This window comes from Takifugu rubripes, chromosome 9 (genome assembly GCF_901000725.2).
Source record: "Takifugu rubripes chromosome 9, fTakRub1.2, whole genome shotgun sequence".
Classification (NCBI taxonomy): Eukaryota; Metazoa; Chordata; class Actinopteri; order Tetraodontiformes; family Tetraodontidae; genus Takifugu; species Takifugu rubripes.
The window spans coordinates 1,481,803-1,503,709 of NC_042293.1; the positions used below are offsets into that span (position 1 = coordinate 1,481,803).

The window sequence follows — 21,907 nt, forward strand, 5'->3', positions numbered from 1 at the left end:
ATAAGTAAACATCCAAACAAATGATTGCTCTTGTATTATTAACTTTGAACACATACTATTCAACGTTTCTATCAGGGGAAAGGGACACTATTGGAAGGAAGAAAACAGACAAGACAGATGTGCTTTCGTCCCATTAATAAAATACGACAGATGATTTAAACACATTTGTTTATCAATTACAGCAATGGTGTTTGTTAGAACTTGGTGATGTTCACGTTTCTCCAGAACCAAAAGGCTTACTGTTTGATTTAATTTGTACAGTAGTAACAAATATGGGGGTGTTAGCTCACGTTAGCTCATATTAGCTCGGGCTGGAGAGGAAGTGGAATCAGGCTTACGTGCGCTGAAAGTGGGCAGAGCCGCTGAAGGAGCTCAGGCGGAGGCAGAGAGGAGGAGGAGTGAGGACACACAACAGAGGAGAGCGCTGTCGAGAGCGGAGCGCACGGAGGGCGGAACGATGCGACTGAAAGACCCGCTAAAACGACGAAAACCGTCCGAAAATGCCGATCCTCGCTGGGCAGATGCTGGGGGGTAGACATGATTCGGGAACTGGGTAAGAACCGTTGCGAAAATGCTCATTTAAAGCTGTAAAACACGGAGCCGCGGTGTCTGGCAATATGGTGGAAAGGACGACTGGTAGATGCTGTGTTGTAAAAATGGCCATGGTGTGTTGCCAGCTCAGATTAAAGACGACGATATTCAGCATAAAATGGAATAAATCGTGTCTTATTTGACGGGTTTTGCTCGGATACCTGGTCTGTTTTAACTGAAACTAGTTTACATTGCTTCAAGTCTATTTATTCTCGAATTATTCGGAGTTATTTCAACCTACGCAGTTAAAATTTGCTTTGTCCTTGAAAGGACAAATGCCCTTGTGTGAATTTGTTCGACAAAAATAACGAAATCAAGCAACAATGTGCCTTTAAAACACTATACTGAGACTGGTGGATGGAAACTGTTCGAGGTTAAACAGGTTTTGTTTATTTTCATTTTTGGTAGTTTTTGGATGTTTCTCTTACAACTAAATGTTTTAAAAAAACACACATTTTACATTTGCAAAATACATTTTCTCCACAACTTGCTTGACAGACGTGGGCTATAACATTGAAGTTATTGTGAGATGCTTAGTACTTTAATATTAAAGAAATACTTTTAAATAGATAATTAAAGTCATCCAAAAATTAAAAACTGAAATGTGTAATTCAAATTGGTATATGTAGCCATCATACACAAACTGTACTTGATTTGCTTTATAAAATGTTCTGTATGTTGGAAAATACTAGATATACTTGGAAAATACAAAATAGGGTGTTGGCTTTTAACCCTTTGATGGACTGATTGAACAAATAATCTCCATGTAATTTACTTTGAAATCCTACATTACACCTGTGACACATGTATAGATAATTGTAGGTAGAAAAGCTTCAGTTTAATCATTGGAATTGGAGAAAACTTAAAATTCATAATAAGGATTAAATGAAGAAATAACCTTATCACAGTCTAACCACTGTGTTGTTGACCAGTTGTGAGATAAATGGAGGTAATATACTTTGTCATAAAGGTGGTAACTTGTGTTTTTACCAACTGGTATGGTTTTGCATCTCAACATATATTCTCAAATCCCAAAGGAATAGTAGCCCCTTCATGTAACAATACGTCTCCCTAAAGGTATTCGAAATGGAGCGTTTCTGATTTTAGCTACCTTTTAGACTACGGCAATTCTGTAAAGATTTTCGCAATCAAACAACAAATTAAGTGGAATTTGGTATGTTAATGAACTATACATCATTTTCTTGAACCTTGGGTATTTTTGATTTCATCCCTTTGTTTTTACAAATGTATCTTCTAAAATATATTTTTGTATTTTGCAGGGATTCCTGTGATATTCTACCTGTCATGATAAAGGAGAGGGAAGTCGCCTGAGCCTTCTATCATGGTATGTATTTTTTAACCGAGAATCGTGTTTAAAACGTTACGCCTTGTTAGCGTTATCTTTGTATGCTCTGCGCCTCATATGTCACCAGAGGGGAGTGCTGTTGTATCACGTCATGTCTGAATTGTATTTTTTGTTTTGCAGGATTGAGTCGGAACTTCCATCAAGCCACTATTTAAGACTGGCACAAGTCAGATAAGTAAGTATGTGTGATTATATTATATCGTCCATTATCACTGACTTCTTACACATTGCTAGACGCAGTTATGTTTTAAAACAGGTTTGCCTCATCGTTTAAAAACGTAAAGATTTACGTACCGTGCTATGTGTTAGTGCCGTTTTAATGGCAAACCGTGACGAAAGTCTACTACTGCCATCTAGTGTTTAATCGGGACACGTTTGCGTACATTTTGTCAAGATATTCCACGACATTTTCTAAAACTTGTCGTCGTAACATAGCCCACCACAGAAAATGTAAATATGATGCCCCCTGTGGCAGGGAGGTTCTTGACATGAAATGTATGTATCGCTTAGTTTTTTAAGGTTTAAGAAAAGGTGATGTACTGTAACTATGAATAGATATTAAACTAAACTTAAACCTCAGCACACGCCCCACATTAAAAATAAGGCACAGCTTTTTTTAGACGAGGATCCTGGCACTACTACGTTTGGTCTCGTAATGCTAAACACATACACATTTCTTTAAGCAAAGTCAATTAATCGATGACATCTTCAAACATTTACACCCATCCTAGCACCTTCTTTTTTTATTGTAGTAAATTAATATAAATGCACATGAGTTTGGGTCTACTCTTGCATTAGGAGTTTGAAACAGTGACGTGGTTAGCTGTGGGTGGGACTAGACACATTGTAGTCTGATGATTGGCCAACAGCTAATTATCGCCATTGTTTAACATGGCTATCCTTATCATTTGTAACCCGTGAAATGCAACGGCTTGTCAAGTGCATCGTAATTCCTCTGTATGTGAGAACTATTATTTTCCCTTCTGAATTTAAGATTGGGCTGCACCACCACTCTAGATGTTAATGATGCTGTGTGCAGCCATCACCAATTATTGCACATGACTTGGTGCCATAGCACAGGCGTTACCATACTGCAGCTCTGTGTTGCACGGTGGAAACACCGCTGCCATAATTATGAATTCACCACAATAGTTGACTATGGAGACAGACTGCCTTGGGTTAAACGGTCAGTAACGAGGCCCATAACTCCAATTGGTAGTGGCAAGTCCCTCGACCAAGTTTGTTGGCTGTTATCTATCTATACTTTCACTGCATTTACACGTCACCAATGAAAAAAAATCTTTACCTCAATCCGACTGTAAGCAGACAACTGAAATGCACGTAAATGCATTGGTCAAACAGATACCGGTGCTCTCTGTACCTGACTGGGACATGCCAGTAATGCGATGGGAAACCGATATGCTCTGGCATGTATGCGCCTTAATCGGAGTTAAAATAGACAGCGCGTCTGCGTATGCTGGTGTATGACCCAAGGAACAAAATCATTCAAGGCGCTAGCGTTCTTGCCTGCCTCTCGAAAACAACATGGCCACAAGGGCGGTGCATTTTATCTGCACTACAAGTAAAGGGCACGTTACATTAGAGATTAACAAAGCTGTGCGATTATCCGCCTCTCTCTTGCTTGAAACGCCGGACCAGACTCCAGTTTTATTGTGTGATTTGATATATATATATATAGATTTAATAAGAAGCATATCAAGCGGTGGTTTTGGAGACAAGGAAATCTTCCCCTCAGTTATCCAACTTTCTCCGTTGCTTGGAAACGGAGCCGCCAATGCCAACTCCGAGCACATGACTTTAAGCTGGTCATGTAAATATACTCACTAATTGAAGAATATCATTAATTAGCTAACGAGCATTGTTGAAATGCAACTAACGAGCAGTGACCGCTAGGCCCTGCGCCAATGATATGAGCCCCATTTCCGTCCTCCATTCATGGCCTTAAATGAAACCCAGTCAAAGTCTTAAGTGACTAGTAAGCAGATGGATTTGTTACTTTTTTCGTCCACTGGGTCCAGAGTCGCCTGTAGTTACTCTTGATTTCTCCAAATCCTGGTATGGAGTTATTGCCTGTTGGACAACCTTAGAACATATGAACATTGTTGGGTTTAACTTTATGCATCATGTGCACCATTGTTTACTACTGGCACATAAGACGAGCTGACACAGCAGGGTGTCTTTTCATGTCGGTGCTGTAACATGTTATAACACCCCCTCCATTGTGTCGTGATGACTGTTTCCATTTGACTAACTTAACGTTTGAGGGAGATGTAACATTTGTTAGTTGCCAGTCTAATCTTTGTGTTCTTTAGTACAGCTCAGGTGTATCATGGGTTAACTGCTGGTTAACCAGACACATGATGGTCAGCATGGTGCAGCCCCAGTGAGAATATTTGATCTTTGACCACGATGTTGATTAATATTTGGTCACGGGACTTGTTGGCTGACTCTCGCTGTTGTGCCTACCAGCCTTGCTGGGAGAGTAATGTGCCATATTAGAGGTTTTATCCCAAAATGTATGAATAATAATAATCTGGTTTTTCCAGACTTGGAATCAAATTCACTTAATCTGTAAATCTGAGTTGAGGGTACAGGAAAAAATGGAGAATTTTAGATCCTAACTATAATTAATTTGTTACTAAAAGGAATAATTAAGAGACTTAAATTACATGAATAAAACTTGTTTGGCTTCCAAGGAAATGTACAGAGAAACATGTTTGGATCTCAGACAGATATCTGGTCAAATGAGAGAAGCCTTGTTCATCATTTGTGTCCATCAGAAATAACATGCAGCATATAATGTAGAAGCATAATGCACCCTAAAACATTTACACCCACTGGTTGTTGTGCTTATTTGTCTAAGAATAAAACAAAGCATGTCCACTTTGATTTTAAATATGTTTTTTTTGGTCCTTGTAATGCCATTTTAGAATGGTTTAACTGTGGCAATATTCAAAAAGTAAAGATGGCTGTAGAGTTTTTTTAATAACTCTGATGGCGCTCCCAAAGATTTATCAAGTAACACGGGGAGATAAGTGTTGTTTGAAAAGGCTTCTGAAAGAACAGACGTGTTTAACATTGGTTTCTCCTTATCCCAGTTTCTAGCAATATCATTGCTGCTTGGAGGATTATTAGAAAAATTGGGCTTTTCTAATTTTATTATTATTATTTGGGGGAAAAAAAAATCTTTCACCTTTGTAATCGGTTGAAGGCCACTCCTAAATATGGTGAAGAATCTGTCCTTTACACTTTATTCATCTTTGCCTTTTCACTTACAGCTCCAGCCTGGTGGGAAGATAAAAGAATGTGCAGAAGAAGACGTCTTTGTAAGTTAATTGAAATATTTATTCAAATGCATGTTCTGAAAATATGCATGTTCCCAGTCTAAGTTTGAGAGGTGGAACATATTCCATAATCTCCTTCTGCTTTAAATCCATTTATTTAGAGTTTTCCTTCCGACCATTTGCAAGTTCTTAAAATCAAGTAAATCTGAAATAGTAGCAGCAATAGTAGCAATGCTAATTCTAAGCTACACGGCTATGTGTGCTAAATCCTTTATCATTTTATTGATTTCAAGCTTTGCCATTTCAAAAGATATGAGAAACAGCTAAGCCACAGATAAATGGAAATGGACACTGAAGGACGCCATAATTATAAAGTGTATTTACATTAATTGGGACTGACATTGTCATTGTCTTAGTGGGTCTTTATTGGCTCCTTGTTTGCTCACATCCCATTTTACGAGCTTGTTTGTTGCTGGTGGTCATTTAAGGAATTTATATGCAAATGTTCGGAACCTTTATTGGACTCCGATTTTATTCCTCGTTTATCTTAAGTCTCCAAACTATCGGTCCAGATGCAAAGACATATTTTACAACCAATTGCGTCATCGGTGTTAGTTACACTTGAACACTGTTTCGATTTCTATAGCCGACCGATGTTTGTTTATTTAAAATGATTTTTATTTTTTAAAATCTCCACCAGACACTGTGTTATTCAGCAGTGCAGTTGTCACGATCAATTGTTGCCACCCTTTTTCCAGAGGTCTGACATGCACGTTGAAGATGTAATGATCCCGGCATCTTTAATTAATCCATACTGAATTTGATTGATTATTTTTCTTCATGACACCTGAGCTCGGCGTATTACAAGGCTAGCTAATGCAACTTAAAGTCCGTTGTGTTTTTTATGCAACACCTGATTTAGTCCTACTTTGCATGTTGGTCTTTAACTGCTGGACAGTCATTTATTACCCATTTCAGCTATTGAGGCCTTACAACTTTCCTTCTTTTTATCTATCAAGAACCCATGCAACTGGATATAACTGAAGTGGAGCGTTGCTTAATGCGAAGATTGCGTTGTTTAACGTGAAGATTGCAAGTCGTTTGCCATTTTAGCAAAGTTTTTGACAACCTTTTTTTCTGTCTGGACATAATACGGATATTTTTTTCCCCCCAAAACGGAAACATGGACACTGGAAGTGGAATTGAAAACTGAAAATGTCCGGGGAAAAGCCACATTTCCCTTGTGTATTTGATATTCCAATGCTGTTTTAAATAAACTTTATTATCGCATTTTTCTTGGCGTTGTTTCATTAGCTAAGTTTCATTTAGCATAGGAAGCATTCACTTGGCGGTTTTATTGTTAAAATGGTTTTTATTAGGCATTCATTTAAAATCCCAAAACATTAGATCGATCTCAAATGTCATTGGAATATCCCACTGCAAATGTTGTTTTTTTTTTCTTTCTAACTATTCAATTTGTTGGATTAACAACGTGGATGAAAATCATTGGTTATTTAATAACACCTTAATTAAGTCTTTTGCTAATGAATTCTCTTAGCAATTGTCTTGACCCCAGCATAAAGTGGTGACCAAACCTTCAACAAAATGGCCTCTACTTGTTGTCTTCTTCCTGTCTAAACAGGAAGTGATGTCATTCGTTTAAGAAAAATAATTCCCTAACGTCTAATATTCCATCTCGTGAAATTACAATAGGCACTTCGGGTTAAAGATTGCGTCGATGGGTTCGAAGCGTGTAAATATCTCCAGAAATGCCACTTAAACGTATCAAAAGGGGTGGGACTTCCACATCACCTGAGTGTGGTGTAAATGGAAATAACGTCAATCAAAGGCAAAGCTTTCAGAGCTAGGAAGGAGCTCTAGATGGCGGCTGAGCCTTGGGAAAGCTGCTATGGGCTTTCGTCGACGTTTTCGTTTGTTGTTTTTTCTGACCGAAACCGCTCGTTTTTGTGTCCTAACTGACGCGTAGTGCGATCCGATCGCTGTTTTAGCGCAAATCGGGGCATTTTTGTGGCGTTTTTGTGCTGATTTCCGAGCCGATGCGAGTCGTCTGTGCTGGGTTGTGCTCGTCGTTGTTTTCCATACAGGGCTCCGGCAGCCATGGCGCGCCTCCATTTTTAGAGTGCTGCTCGCGTCTGTCGCTCCGGCTGTGACAGTAGAAGAAGACTCAAAAGGCCTGCAATCTTTCAGGATTAAGGCACTTTTTGGCAAATTTCGGTTACGTTATTGTATTTACGGGTCATATTTTCCTTACGGTAAATTCTGTTGCCGTCAACGTCAATCAAATAATTCGTTTATAGGTTACGACCTTTCCTTACCATTTAATTGGTATGTTTACATGGTATAGCGCATAATTTTTTGTTTTTCTAAACGTTAAACCTTATTTTACTAAACGTTCATGTGATGACGCAGTTAAAATTTATTGCATGCGGCTTGATCCCTGGACTAAAGTGAAAGAAGTTGGATCTTGAACTTAAAACTATAGGCACCTGTCATGATACCAGGCTACATTTACATTAGAGATGTAAAGAATGGCTCATAATTCTGTCGATTAAATGCCTTTTTTCTCCTTCACTCGTGTCGCATCGCCTTAACTGCCACATTAGCTAAGGCAGTCTTGGGGGACTTCTATCATAGTTCATGCTGCCTCCAACTTTTTGACAGAAAATATTGAGGAAAAGGATTATTCTCATTATCAGGATTATACGATGAAGAATAAGAGTAAAAAAGAAGATGAAGGATCGACACAAAGCAATGCATCAAGGTATGATCCTATTCCTTTTTATTATTGTTTTCTTCCTCCCTTGATTGTTTACCTTGTCAAGCTTGGTGGATCACCTGTGTCAATGTGAGCACCGTCGATTTGTAGACAGTGGATCACTGTCATGGATGACCTTGCTATTGTTTAATAGCCACACCCTGGTTTTCGTATCATTTCTCGGACAGAATGCTGAGGTTTCGGGCCTGATGTTTGATTGTCTGCAGGGTTTATGTGTGTTACACCAGAGGGAAAAGTCACTATAAAATCTGTCCCAAATGTTTGATGTCCCATCCATACAAAGTAATGTGACCTTGTCTGACTAGTTAAGACTGCATTGCACCATTTTATGAACATTGTTTTGATCTGTTTTCCAGTTTAAGAAACTATTACCTGTAGAGTTTCTCTTTTAGCATCCTGTGACATGCGTTGACCTTATTGATCTTCACCTGGGCTTTTTATGCAGATACAGTTTGATTTTTTTCTGTCCATACCTTGTAAACTTTAATATAATTCTTTGAAAAAAAAAAAAAAAGCTTTTCATTAGTTTTTGTCTGTTCTTCAAAGAATTTGAGGACTAAATCATTTTGACTTTTTTTGTCTTGCCTTTCGTACATTTAATGGTCTTATCTTTAATAACTCACTTTAACCTTGACAGTGATTTTTAACGTCTTCTATCCTCAAACCACTTCAAGGACAATATTAACTTTGGGGCTTTGCTGCATTGGATACAGTTAATCCAACCATTTCCCAAAGATTTTCCAAGAATTATAGATCAGAATTGATCGATTTAGAAAATCTGGGGGTTAAAAAAAAATCATTAGATCCCATTGATAACCACGTTTACAGTTAATTTGAAGCATACAAGAGGTCACTGTATATGTATATTAATTATCAATGTGTTACCTGAAACATGTCTGATGCCTGTGGTTGCTAAAGCTAACAGTTCTTTGAATCCATCATTGTTATCATTTCAGCTTGGATTTAGAGGCTTGTGGATGATGGTTTGTTTTCCTTTTCCTCTAAAATGGAGTTTTTAACAATGGCATATATACATATTTGAAGCTGAAAAGTGCTTAGAAACTATTTCATGTGAGTATCTGAAATATCAAAACCGAGATGAAATTTCATTTTAATAAAGATGATTTGAAAACAATACCATGTGTGCATGGTGTCGCACCACAGAATTGCAAGTGGCTGATTGAAAGGGTTCCATTTTTTATTTCATGAATGTTTTTTTTTAAAAAAACTTACACTTATCTGCTCATATTTTCCCAAGAAATTCAGCTGCATACTTATTTTTTTAAATTTTTCTTTGAGGGACACATTTAATAGCAGGTAATCAAACAAGTCAGTAGCTTTTTGTACTGCAAATCATGCACTGCAGCAGAGTTACATCACATTTGTAGTTTTCTTGCCTCTTTTTGTGGCAGCCATTTTAGTATTTTCAGACATGAGTGTAACAAGTCCCCTGTTACTGATGACAGCTCAACTTTGTAATTATTGATATAAACCTGCTGTTATGCTGCACCACGATGAACCAAAAAATTGGCCTTTAAATGTCAAATGTCATTGAAATACCAGCTGAGTTCTACACCACAAAATGGCCCTTGCTTTGTGTCCCCGGCCTGCTCACTTATATGTATTAAAACTCAGCTCAGAACTACACGGAGGAGGAACAGGAAGCGTTGAGACCGCGGAAGTGTTGCGTAATGCGCTCCTATTGGCTAGACTGAGACCTAGCAACACGCCAACCAATCACAATTCGAGAAAAAATTCACAAGCACCGCCCACTTTGACCTCACTAAATGCGGAAGGCCCTGTTCGCATTCGTGTGCAGTGCTGGATAAAATACTCAAGAAGACACAAGACCAAACATTCCTCCTACGTTTTTTAATAACTCATGCGCGAATATGCTGAGTTTATTAAATATGTTTGTTTCTGATTGTCAGTGTAATATGAATGGCAGACAAACCGTATTACATTTTGCCACTAGTTTAAACATAATTACAGGCTATTTTAAAAGAACTAGAATAAGTATCGTTTTCGTTACGATTGAAAGACAATCGACCTCTGTGTCCTCTATTTTATCACGCCTGGTGGTTATCGGCGTAGAGCGCCCCCATGTGTCTCGATTGAGTATTGCTCATACAGCAAGAAGTCGTTCAAATGTATTTTCATTAACGTGCTTTCGTTTGAAAATAAACTCAGGTGTTCATTGAGTTTCTATTGTTGACTTATTTTCTTTTAATTTGCTGTTCATGTTGCGGTTTCTTTTCCATCTTTTTTTAAACTGTGCCCAAGTTATAACAATAGCGTGTGTAACTCTTCACCTATAGTGCAAGTGGACAAATACAGTTTTATGCTAGAGATGAAAGCTGATCATAGGCCTTTTAAAAACAGCTATAAGCAGATTAGAATACTCCAAAGAGAATGCAGTTTTTTTTAAGGCAAAGCTTATGGCTTAAAAAAAGGGAACACACTGCATAATGTGGTTTAGTTATAATCAGCTTCAAAATGCTACCAACTGTGTTTCCCTCCTTACTACATATTTGTCAGAATTCTTCACGCAACTACAACAGTAAGATTAAACCTGTTCTTGTTCCTGTAGCAATTCAGCCTCAGAAGACACCAACCACTCTGTGTCGGAGTCTGGGAGTCAGTCAGAGAGCGAGCATGGCAGCGAGAGGGGGAGATCTCACAATTCTGAGTCTAACAGTTCCTCCGAGTCAGAGAGCCACTCTGAGTCCGAGTGCGAGTCTGCGGGGTCCAAATCACAGCAGCAAACATCAGAAGTCAAAAACAAACCAGTTAGAAAGAAGGAACGTTTGGCAGATGTTAAGAAGGTAACGACTACTGAACTTGTATAGTTTTTAAAATGCTCTCTGGCAGTCTTTTCCCCTTTACAACAGAGAAGTGCATGTTGACTCATAGCTAGACCAGCAAAAATAATGTTAGAATTTAGAAATCTTTAAATAAATGCCTAATCTAAACAGAAAATAAATCCTAAAAATGGGACAGTGCAGAAAGTCTGTCTGTGCTTACAGATGTGGGATGAACACCCGGATGTGTACGGGGTCAGAAGGTCGAATCGCAGTAGACAGGAGCCAGCTCGCTTGAATATCGGAGCAGAGGTAAGAATTTAGATTTAATAACAAATATTAAGAGAAAATGATACACATAAGTGCCACAAGCCGGATTGAGGAATCTCTCTTTAGTTTCATCCGCCCTCTAGTGGCTATTCACGGGTTCTGCATTGCACTTTCACAGGGTAGCAGTGACTCGGAGGGTGAAAGTCCCAAAAGGAAAATATCCCGCTCAAAGAAGAAAGAGTAAGTAGGATAAGCGATAGAAGATAAGGATAAGTGACACATTTTCTTTCATTTATTTCTTATATACCACCACATTCCTTTTAAAGCCTTTTTTTATAGCAGCGTTTTTCAGTTCATACAGCATCTTCATCTGTTGGTCATTGTGACGGTGGCGTCTGCTCAGAATGAGCGTGGATTCAGTCAGCCAGGTGATCAAATCGAATTGGTCGGATCAGCGGTCTGTCCCTGATCAGATTGGCTTGTGGCGATCACCCCTTTGGCCAACATTCCATTGCATTTTGAATTGGTTATGACAATTTGAATTGGTTATGGAAGTGATGGGCCTTGAGGGTGAACTTGTGATATTTCTTTGTTGAAAGAAATATCTGGAAAGATGACTCAAATTATGAAGAGGAGGACGAGGAGGAGTCCGAGATTTCAGACAGTGAACAGGAAGAGAAAAAAGTTAGATCCAGACGGCTTCCTGTTAGAAGGTAAGAGTGTAGCGAGGCCTGGCCATCAGACAGCTACCCACTGGTCCAACAATTTCATATTGTCTGTGTATGTCCACTTTTCATTTTTTCCATATTTCTTTTTCAAAATATAAAAAACATATCTAATTTATAATTTCTCCTTTTGCGACCACATACCAAAATGCCACTTTGAAGTCCAGTTGCTTTTACACAATAGTTGTGGACGTTCCTTTGATTGCGTTCCACAGATGGATTAGAGTTGACCTAATTTAACGGGCAACTTTAAAAAGAATGGTGGGCTCTTGTTATGGGAGAATATCCGAAGCTCTTTGGACCCTTCTGTCCTCTTCTCTGAGGCATTCTGGAGATCTGCTTTGAAGCTGTTGCGTAACCGTGACCCTCATTGAGTCACTGTAACCACCAACCTGGAGGCTGATTGCTTCAATCTAAGTCTTTGGTGTGTTTCTGTGCTTGACTGTGTGTTTGGCAGATCACACACAAAGTCAACCTCCAAAAAGCAGCTGTCCCAAAAGGGAAGGAAATCCAGGAAACAGGACACTTCCGCCGAAGAGGATGAAGAAGAGGACGACGATGACGACGACACCAATGAAGAGGACACTCCTAAAAGACAGAGCCGGAGAAGAGGAGCGACCAAGGTCAAAAGGTGCCTCGCCAAGGAACTGTTGTCTCGATGGGTAATTCAAGTTTGCTTTTGGACTCCGTCCCTTACGTGGACTCTGTTGGTTTGAAGTTACAAAGAGGACCAACATGACTTTGAAACGGACTCCGACGACCTGATTGAAATGACGGGGGATGCGGGCGAGGAGCAGCAGGATGACGACAGCGAGACCATCGAGAGGGTTATGGAGACCAGGACCGGCAAGAAAGGAGGTAAGTCGCCCCGATGAAAATCCATCACGATCAACACAGGTTAGAAGGCGGACAGTTGTTTTCTCTGCCTTCTCAGCCACTGGGGCTTCAACTACCATGTATGCAGTGGAGGAAAATGGTGACCCAAATGAAGGCTTTGACCCAGAGAAAGACGAAGGTGAGACTCAGTATCTGATCAAGTGGAAAGACTGGTCCTACATCCACAATACCTGGGAGAGTATGGCTTCTCTGATGCAGCAGAAGGTCAAGGGGCTAAAGAAACTGGACAACTATAAAAGGAAACACGAGGAACTCGATTCATGGTGAAATTCTTTCTTTACTTTTACATTTCAGTACATCCTTCAAGCGTCCTCATTGTTCATTCTAACCTTGCCTGTAGGTTGAGGAAAGCCTCCCCAGAGGATGTTGAGTTCCATAATTGCCAACAGGAGCTCACGGCTGAACTCAGCAAACAGTTTCAGGTTGTGGAGCGTGTTATTGGTGAGATCTTTCTTTGATTATGCTTATTTACATCTAGATTACCGTGAGTTCCATTTGCATGCCTACTGAACACCTTGCATTATGTTTCAGCAACACGGACAGGAAAGGCATCAGGATCCTCTGACTTCCCTTGTAGGTTTTTTTTTAGTTTAGTATTTGTTATATTGTCATTCTCACAATGCCAAATGGTGAAATTCCTGATCTGTCTGCTCTAAAAAAAACAGCTCATAGTCACAAGAACACATCGTCCAACGAGCCGGAGTACCTATGCAAGTGGATGGGCCTGCCATATTCTGAGTGCAGCTGGGAGGACGATTCTTTGGTCAAGAAGAAGTTCCAGCTTTGTATAGATAGTTTCATGAACAGAAACTCCAGTAAAACCGTCCCCTCTAAAGACTGCAAGGTAGGAGCATGGAAAGTATCATGTTGCTGGGTCTTTCTATACGTTGTATGTGTGGTAATGGTGAAACCAGCATTTATTCCATTACTGTAGGTGTTGAAGCAGAGGCCGAGGTTTGTGGCTCTCAAGAAACAACCGTCTTTCATTGGAGACGACAACTTGCAATTGAGAGACTATCAGCTGGACGGTCTGAACTGGTTGGCTCACTCCTGGTGCAGGTGAGGTCATCACCTGGACTCCTTGTTGGTTTTGTCCCTTGAAATGTGATGTGGACGTTGTTTGAAACGCATTTGTCTGCTTTCTCCTTCAGGTGCAACAGCGTTATCCTCGCCGATGAGATGGGGCTGGGAAAGACCATTCAGACCATCTCCTTTCTGTCCTACCTGTTTCACCAGCACCAGCTGTACGGGCCATTCCTCCTGGTGGTGCCTCTGTCCACGCTCTCCTCCTGGCAGAGGGAGTTTGAGACCTGGGCCCCAGACATGAACGTGGTCGTCTATCTCGGCGACGTCATGAGCCGGAAAACGGTAGGCCCAGTCTGTAAAGGTCTCTCCGTGTGCGGTGATGGGATGTCCAGAGTAACATACTTTCACACCGGCGCTTCTACTCTATCCAGATCCGGGACTACGAGTGGGTGAACCATCAAACAAAACGAATCCGCTTTAACGCTCTCTTGACCACTTATGAAATCTTGCTTAAAGACAAGGTTGGTATTTGATTCGTCCAACTCTCAAGTGCACGCTGGTTATTATTTGGTAGCTTCACTTAGTTGTTATAAGAAGCTACAAGTAGTTAGCTTTAGTTTGATTGTGTTCTATCTTGTCTCCAGGGTGTGCTTGGGAACATCAACTGGGCCTTCCTGGGTGTCGATGAAGCCCACAGACTAAAGAATGATGACTCTTTGCTTTATAAAACACTAATGGAGTTCAGGTCCAATCATAGACTCCTCATCACTGGCACTCCGCTACAGAACTCCCTCAAAGAGCTCTGGTCGCTGCTGCACTTCCTCATGCCTGACAAGTATGTCCTACTGGGGAGATTTAAGGTGAACGCGTGACAGCGGCGCCTTTTAAAGGGGATGTCTGTTAACTCTGCTCGCAGGTTTGACTCCTGGGAGGATTTTGAGGACGATCACGGGAAGGGAAGGGATAATGGTTATCACAGTCTTCACAGAGTCCTTGAACCCTTCCTGTTGCGGCGCGTCAAGAAAGACGTGGAAAAATCTCTTCCTGCCAAGGTGGAACAGATCCTCCGTGTTGATATGTCTGCACAGCAGAAGCAGTTCTACAAGTGAGTCCAACTAGGTTCCTGTTTTAGCTTGTGGATTTTACGGGTGAAACTTTTCCTTTGAACTGTAAAAGATGTTGGCTTTGATCATAATCTTTGGTTCATAAAGTGAAGCTCACTACTTATATTAGGCTGGCTATACACGCTATTTAAAATCTGTCTCAACCTTTGTAGGTGGATTTTAACGAGGAATTACAAAGCGCTATCTAAAGGCACAAGAGGCAGCTCCTCTGGCTTCCTAAACATCGTTATGGAGCTGAAAAAATGCTGCAACCACAGTTTCCTCATTAAACAGCCGGATGATGGAGAAACCGAAACCTACCAAGAGCAACTGCAGGTAGGGAGTATCTCCAGCTCCCAGCTACCCTGCAGGATATCTGGGATGAACCGCAACGGTTCCCACATCTGATCCAGTGCTTTTGACTTTTACAATCCAACTTGTACGTTTTAGGGCGTCGTAAGAGGCAGCGGGAAGCTGGTGTTGCTGGACAAGCTGTTGACCAGGCTCAGAGAGAGAGGCAACAGGGTCTTGATCTTCTCTCAGATGGTCCGGATGTTGGACATTCTGGCCGAGTACCTCACCAGGAAACGCTACCCATTCCAGGTGACGATAACACGTCCGTGCTTCTGCCCCACTTCACATGCAGAAACCCTGCGTATTTTTGTGATTGACCATTGAGAGGTTAGATTAAAATGTCCAAATACTGCAGCATTAAATGGGCCTGACCGTGCAGTTTCCTGCAGAAAGTGCCCGTCTGCACTGCACTCTTGCCTTTATTGGCACCTTTTTGGCTAGTTGCCCAGCTTTATTAGGTTCCTGCCTCAGATCGAATGTCGGTTGTTGCTGCCTACATGTCCTGCCTGGCCCAGTCTTCGAGTGGTTATTTATATCGTGGTTATTTTCTTCCCGATGCCCAGCTGAACTGTAAATCACATGCCCCGGGTTGTTTTTGCAAACCTGGTCTGGAGACGCTTGTGAAAGCTCTAAGCGTCTAGCCTGGGGCCACAGGGACAGAATCTAATCGCCTCGTCATCTGATTGTCTTTTCCAGCGATTGGATGGTTCCATAAAGGGAGAAATCCGAAAGCAAGCTCTGGACCACTTCAATGCTGAAGGCTCGGAGGTTTGTACCGACACATTAATAGTTGCTAATTCAATGCCAATGCAGAATATTTAGCAAATCACTTTCATTATTAAGTCGCATGGCTGCCACTAGCAGATGAGATATTTTTGAAGTGTTTCCATGTGTCAGATGTGTATGAATCCTGTCATCTGTGTGGCAGGACTTCTGCTTCCTGCTGTCCACCAGAGCTGGAGGTTTGGGGATCAACCTGGCCTCGGCAGACACTGTAGTCATCTTCGACTCTGACTGGAACCCTCAGAATGACCTGCAAGCCCAGGCCAGAGCTCACCGCATTGGCCAGAAGAAACAGGTAATCTACTAAACGGCTGAATTTCAGGCCCACAGGGTCCTCGGACTGAAAGGAATCTCTTACTTCACAGGTCAACATTTATCGATTGGTCACCAAAGGAACAGTGGAGGAAGACATCATCGAGAGGGCGAAGAAGAAGATGGTTTTAGATCATCTCGTCATTCAGAGAATGGACACGACCGGTCGAACCGTTCTAGACAGCAGCTCAAGAAACACTAAGTAAGATGTCCGAAATGCGAGAAGCTGTTAAATGTAATCGCGACACAGTGAAAACAGCCGTTTCTTCACTTCAGCTCAAACCCATTTAATAAAGAAGAACTGACCGCCATCCTCAAGTTTGGTGCAGAGGAGCTCTTCAAAGAGGCCGAAGGAGAAGAGTCTGAGCCACAGGTAACAACACCAAAATATCTGTCTTTCACTTTAGTGTCAGAAAATGAAACCAGAAACTCTTCATTTCTGCAGGAAATGGATATCGACGAGATCCTGAGGTTGGCCGAGACCCGTGAAAGCGACCCAGGCTCAAGTGCTACGGACGAGCTCCTGTCTCAGTTTAAGGTTGGCTCTGATAGAAGCCTCTCGTCTCACAATGGTTGGAACCTTTAAACCCTTTAAACAAGTCTGTGTTTATTGGTGCAGGTAGCAAACTTCTCCACCATGGAAGAGAGCACCCCCGAGCTGGAGGAGAAGTCCGTGCGCGAGTGGGACAACATCATCCCCGAAGATCAACGACGCAAAATAGAAGAAGCGGAGAAGCAGAGGGAAATGGAGGACATCTTCATGCTGCCCAGAAGCAGAAGTTCAAACAAGCGGGTACGTGGGGGAGGGAGGGGGAACCTTTGCCCATCCTGAGCAGCGAAGATCTTACGCTCCCACGTCGGCCCCCTTCAGGCTCGGGCCAACGACAGCGACAGCGACGCCTCTAAGCAGAAGCACCGCACGTCCGGCTCGGAGAGTGAGACGGACGACAGCGACGACGACAAGAAGCCGAAGAAGCGAGGCCGCCCGAGGGCACGCAAAAACAACGTGGAGGGTTTCACCGATGCTGAGATCCGCAGGTGAGCCACCCACTCGCCCTTCATCCGCTCAGGGCGGAGTCAAGCGAGACCGTACTAATGACAATATCGTCAACAGGTTCATTAAAGCCTACAAAAAATTTGGCGCTCCGCTCGAAAGGTAAGCTAGCAAACGACTCGAGCATCGAAGCCTTTTGATTAGTCCCACGTGACCAACCCAGTGTTTTCGGCCACGGCGCCCAGGTTGGAGGCCATCGCCCGAGACGCAGAGCTGGTGGAGAAATCTATAGCAGATCTAAAGAGACTTGGGGAGCTGATTCACAGCAGCTGTGTGACTGCAGTGCAGGAGCACGAGGAGGAGCTCAAGGAGAAGCCAGTGGAAGGTATTGTTGAGTTCTTATCCTGAAAGTCTGTAAACAAGCGTCTTCCTCATGAATCGTGCGTATCACGGATTCAGCCAAAGGTCCTGGGAAACGGCGAGGAATCAATATCAAAATCTCTGGTGTCCAAGTCAACGCAAAGTCCATCATCCAACATGAAGAAGAGTTTGAGCCGCTGCACAAAGTCGTGCCCTCCAACGCCGCAGAGAGAAACAAGTAAGCCAACAAAAGCCTGCGTTTACGTATACGAGGGTGCAGATTAACCGCTGTCCATCGGCCCCCCGCAGGTTCACGTTGACATGCAGGGTCAAGATAGCGCACTTCGACGTGGACTGGGATTTGCAGGACGACGTCCACCTCTTGCTCGGGGTTTACGAGCACGGCTTCGGAAACTGGGATCTGATCAAGACAGATCCCGACCTCAAACTGGCTGATAAGGCAAATGCCTTTCTTGGTTTCAGGAATAAACGGAGGAGAAAATGTCTGTTTTTAACAACATGTCCGTGTACAGATTCTACCAGACGATCCGAGCAAGAAGCCTCAATCCAAGCAGCTGCAGGCAAGAGCTGAGTACCTCCTCAAGCTGCTGAAAAAGGAGCAGGAGAGCAGCGAGCCGTCCAAAACAGGAGAGGAGGTACTCCCTTATGATCTTTCCCCTTAAATCTGCACAAAGGAACCCGTTACTCATGAAGCATTTCTTTCTTTAAAGACTAAAGTTAAGAAGAGGAAACGTCCGGTAAAAAAGGAGAAGATCCTGAAGGATGAGCAGGGCAATGACGTTGCCTCCCCTCGCCTTTCAGATAACCCGTCTGAGGAGGGCGAGGTCAAGGTCTGGAGCCACTGCAGCATATAGAAACGCAGCGGTTTTTCTGGGTGTTACTTGTAAACAGGGGTTACATTTACAAAAACCACGAGTTGGTGTCGCTGCTTAAAATTTGTCTTGGATCGCTGAGTTTTAGTGGTGTGGTGAGTGAAACCATAAAAACAGTCCCTAAATTGCCGGGGGTGGGCCTTAAACTGTTGGTTTCACCACTTTTCACACAAGATTTAGCTGTTTTAGCCGCTTAGCTTCAGACTAATGGTAAATACAACCATTTGTTTTGGATTATTTGCTCAGGACGATGGAAGAGAGAAGTCTCCCAACAGGAAAAGACCAAAGAAGGACAACAAAGAGAACAAAGAAAAACAGGGAACTCCTAAAAAGGACAAGGACGGGGACAAACAGAGTACCAAAACCAGGAAAGAAAAGGTAATCCTCTTTTTTAATGGCGTTAGAGAATATAAAGAAATTCACAGGCCATTTTATCTTTCTTTTCTAACGTGCTGCCTGTGTAACGAAGATCCTAATCATCCATGTAATAATCACACCCCTCAGGCTAAAGGAGTCAAAAAGAAGAAGAGCCAGGGTCCCGTTCACATCACTGCTGGTTCCGAGCCCGTTCCCATCGAAGGAAAGGAGGACGATTACCTCGACCAGGAGACTTTCAGCTTTGTGAGTGGCTGCCTCTGTCGCTATGGCAACGACCCTCCTAACGCAGGCGCGTGGGTTTATTACCGCTCTGATGTCTGTGTGCAGTGCAAGGAGCATATGAGACCGGTGAAAAAGGCCCTGAAGCAGCTGGATAAACCCGACGAGGGTCTGTCCGACCAGGAGCAGCTTCAGCACACGCGCACGTGCCTGCTGAAGATCGGAGACCGGATCACAGAGTGCCTTAAAGCCTACAGTGACCCCGAAGAGGTCAAACTGTGGCGAAGGTGGGTTGACTCGCCCACGGCGCCGTGAGGTCCGCGGCCACTCCCGTCCTAATGCCGCTTCTGACCTTTTCCCTCGGCAGAAACCTGTGGATATTCGTGTCCAAGTTTACGGAGTTCGGAGCCAGGAAGCTTCACAAGCTCTACAAAATGGCACAGAAGAAACGGTCCCACGAGGAAGAGGCAAGTTTAGGAAGCGCGTGCGTGACCATACGTTAGCGGCGGCCCTTTAAACCACCCTGTCGTGTTTCTAGAGGGAGCAGAGGAAGAAGGAGGATCCTGCGGGGAGGGCCAAAGCCTTCAGACCGGAGCCGTCCGGCTCCAGCCGAGACTCCACCGGTACTCAGTTATCCTCCAAATCGGCATCGCACTCCGGCCAGCCCGGCCCCCACGGGCACCACCGAGAGCCTTATAACGCAGCCAATAAGCGCCATTTTGGCAGCGACGGTAGGCGGGACATAACGAGCGCGCTGGGTCGCAATGAGCATTTGATTGGATAATTGCCTCCCGTCTCATTACAGAGAGGGGGGACTGGCCGAGGGACCGTAAATACCCGTATCCAGGCAACAGCCACCAGTCCTGGCAAGGAGACCGACACCACCAGTACGAACAGCATCGCTACAAGGACCACTACGATCGCCGCTCCCACGGAGACATGTACCGCAGCTCCGGTGGTTACCGCAACAACATCTCCCCCCGAAAACGCTCGTACGAGTACAACAATGACCGGGACCACAGGGGCCACAGGCCGTACTATGACAGGTGAGCTCCTCCCCCCCCCCCGAGCCCCTGCTTGTATCTGCTTTACCTGCTTTTAATCTTCTAATTGGGATTTCAGGCATTCAGATAATAAAAGGAGACGGGATGAATTTTATCCCAACTACCATCAGGGAAGAGAAGGACCACTCCAGGACTTCAGAAGGATTCCAGAGCATCGGCCAGGGGGAGGTGCATCCGGCCCGGACCCCTACAGCAGACCTTTCCACTCAGATAAACCCGTACCACTGTTGGACCCTCGCTCCTCTCAGGCCCAGAAGTCTCCGCAGGACTCCCGCTCTCCCCCCGAGCGTCCAGTGGAGGAGAACGCTGCAGCAGATCCCAGCTGGAACAGCAGGAAAACCTAAACCTGCACCCGTGCTGGGTTGTGACCAGTGTCAAAAGCCGCATGATTGACAAGTCCGGACTAGCCAATCATAAGCTAGCAGTTGGAAAAGGAACAAACTCGTACCCTTTTACCAGCAGAACTCTTCCCCCGGTGAGAGAGACTGAAAGCAGTTTGTACCCTGAGGTAAAGTCTTTGTTCCGGTTGTGCTCCAAATAAAAACAATGACAGACAAGCTTCTTTATTTAAAAAGCGTTTCTCAGTCAGCCGCGACTAAGTGGAACCCGGATGGATGCTTGGTCCCGTGGACTATTACCTTTAAAGACTTCCGGACACGCGCTCACACTGGCGACTCATCCCGATACTGAAAGTGCCTGAAGAATTCAGCCTTTTTCACTGCTAAATGTAAATGTACGCGGACTTTCCCATTTCTGTTTGTGTCAGCGTTAAGTGTTGCCAGCGGCGTCCTCTAAATGAGTTGAGTAGAAGCGTTTGTGACGTGTTATCATCCGCACCTTTGGCCACGTAGCTGAGCTGCCACGGCCTCTTTCTCTGGACTTGAATGATCAGCGGCGCCGGCCTGTTGCCTCCACACGTTCAACAGGAAGTCGGCGAAGGTTTTAGCTATTTCTCCTCCCCACCGACTTAATGAAAAGGAAAACTTTGTATTTATCTTGGAAAAGCTGGCGCGGGTTCACAGCACGAACGATCCTTCATTCTTACCGCTCAGTATTAAGCGGCATCGCGTTCATCGTTTCCATCCGTCTCCTGCGTGTTACTGGATCATGTCTGACATCGATGGCGCGGTTGGAAACCTTTTCCTGACCTTTGGATGATTCAGAGGTCGCGCTGTTGCCGGAAGCCTGGGAACTGTTTGCTGGGACTGAAGTTGCTCGTGAAATTCCATTGCCTTTTTTTCCACTGTTATGTGCCAAAACTTCCTTTTCCCCACCCTGTTGTTGTTGTTTTTTTATGTTCCTTTTACTCATTTGTGCCTTATTTGTCTGTATCTTCATACTTGCATATTTGCTCCATGGACAGTACTGAGAGGATGTGTAGTATTACTGAGACATGTTCGGGAAACGAACGGGTGAAGGGATCATAAATTCTGGTATTAATGATGAGAACATATGATGGAAACGTGTACAGAAGGCCTGTGTGTCCCAACAGAGATGCCAGTACACATTTTCTTCCACTTAATCAAGCTACAGTTCCTGTATTATATGTTCTTTAAAAAAAAAAAAACAGTCTAATTTATATTTGTGACAAAACCACTTCAAGGAAACGTATTGTACATATGTTTGGACATATGTAATAAACTTTGTTACAGACATGTTGTCTTTATTT

The 21,907-nt window shown here is 43.2% G+C and overlaps 1 protein-coding gene across 2 annotated transcripts; it reads left to right on the forward strand.

The window, feature by feature from the left end:
* Positions 1 to 333: 333 nt before the first annotated feature.
* Positions 334 to 21,893, forward strand: chd2 (chromodomain helicase DNA binding protein 2). Of its 2 annotated transcripts, XM_011606857.2 has the most exons (42): positions 334 to 553; positions 1,872 to 1,936; positions 2,078 to 2,132; positions 5,257 to 5,304; positions 6,282 to 8,044; positions 10,650 to 10,884; positions 11,086 to 11,172; positions 11,309 to 11,370; positions 11,730 to 11,843; positions 12,313 to 12,486; positions 12,574 to 12,713; positions 12,790 to 13,015; positions 13,093 to 13,193; positions 13,284 to 13,325; positions 13,418 to 13,596; positions 13,687 to 13,811; positions 13,904 to 14,120; positions 14,210 to 14,299; positions 14,423 to 14,613; positions 14,695 to 14,883; positions 15,055 to 15,217; positions 15,332 to 15,484; positions 15,932 to 16,003; positions 16,164 to 16,313; positions 16,384 to 16,532; positions 16,607 to 16,703; positions 16,776 to 16,868; positions 16,950 to 17,123; positions 17,202 to 17,368; positions 17,445 to 17,486; positions 17,570 to 17,709; positions 17,784 to 17,922; positions 17,994 to 18,144; positions 18,218 to 18,340; positions 18,416 to 18,535; positions 18,824 to 18,955; positions 19,082 to 19,198; positions 19,283 to 19,461; positions 19,542 to 19,641; positions 19,713 to 19,905; positions 19,980 to 20,220; positions 20,297 to 21,893. In XM_011606857.2, exons 5-42 carry the CDS (start codon positions 7,989 to 7,991, stop codon positions 20,580 to 20,582), a joined length of 5,409 nt encoding a protein of 1,802 aa, XP_011605159.2. In that variant the 5' UTR covers positions 334 to 553; positions 1,872 to 1,936; positions 2,078 to 2,132; positions 5,257 to 5,304; positions 6,282 to 7,988; the 3' UTR covers positions 20,583 to 21,893. The 2 variants fall into 2 exon arrangements, with proteins under 2 accessions (XP_011605159.2, XP_029697288.1); XM_029841428.1 differs by lacking the exon at positions 11,730 to 11,843 and having other exon boundaries at positions 20,297 to 20,582.
* The last annotated feature ends 14 nt before the right edge of the window (positions 21,894 to 21,907 follow it).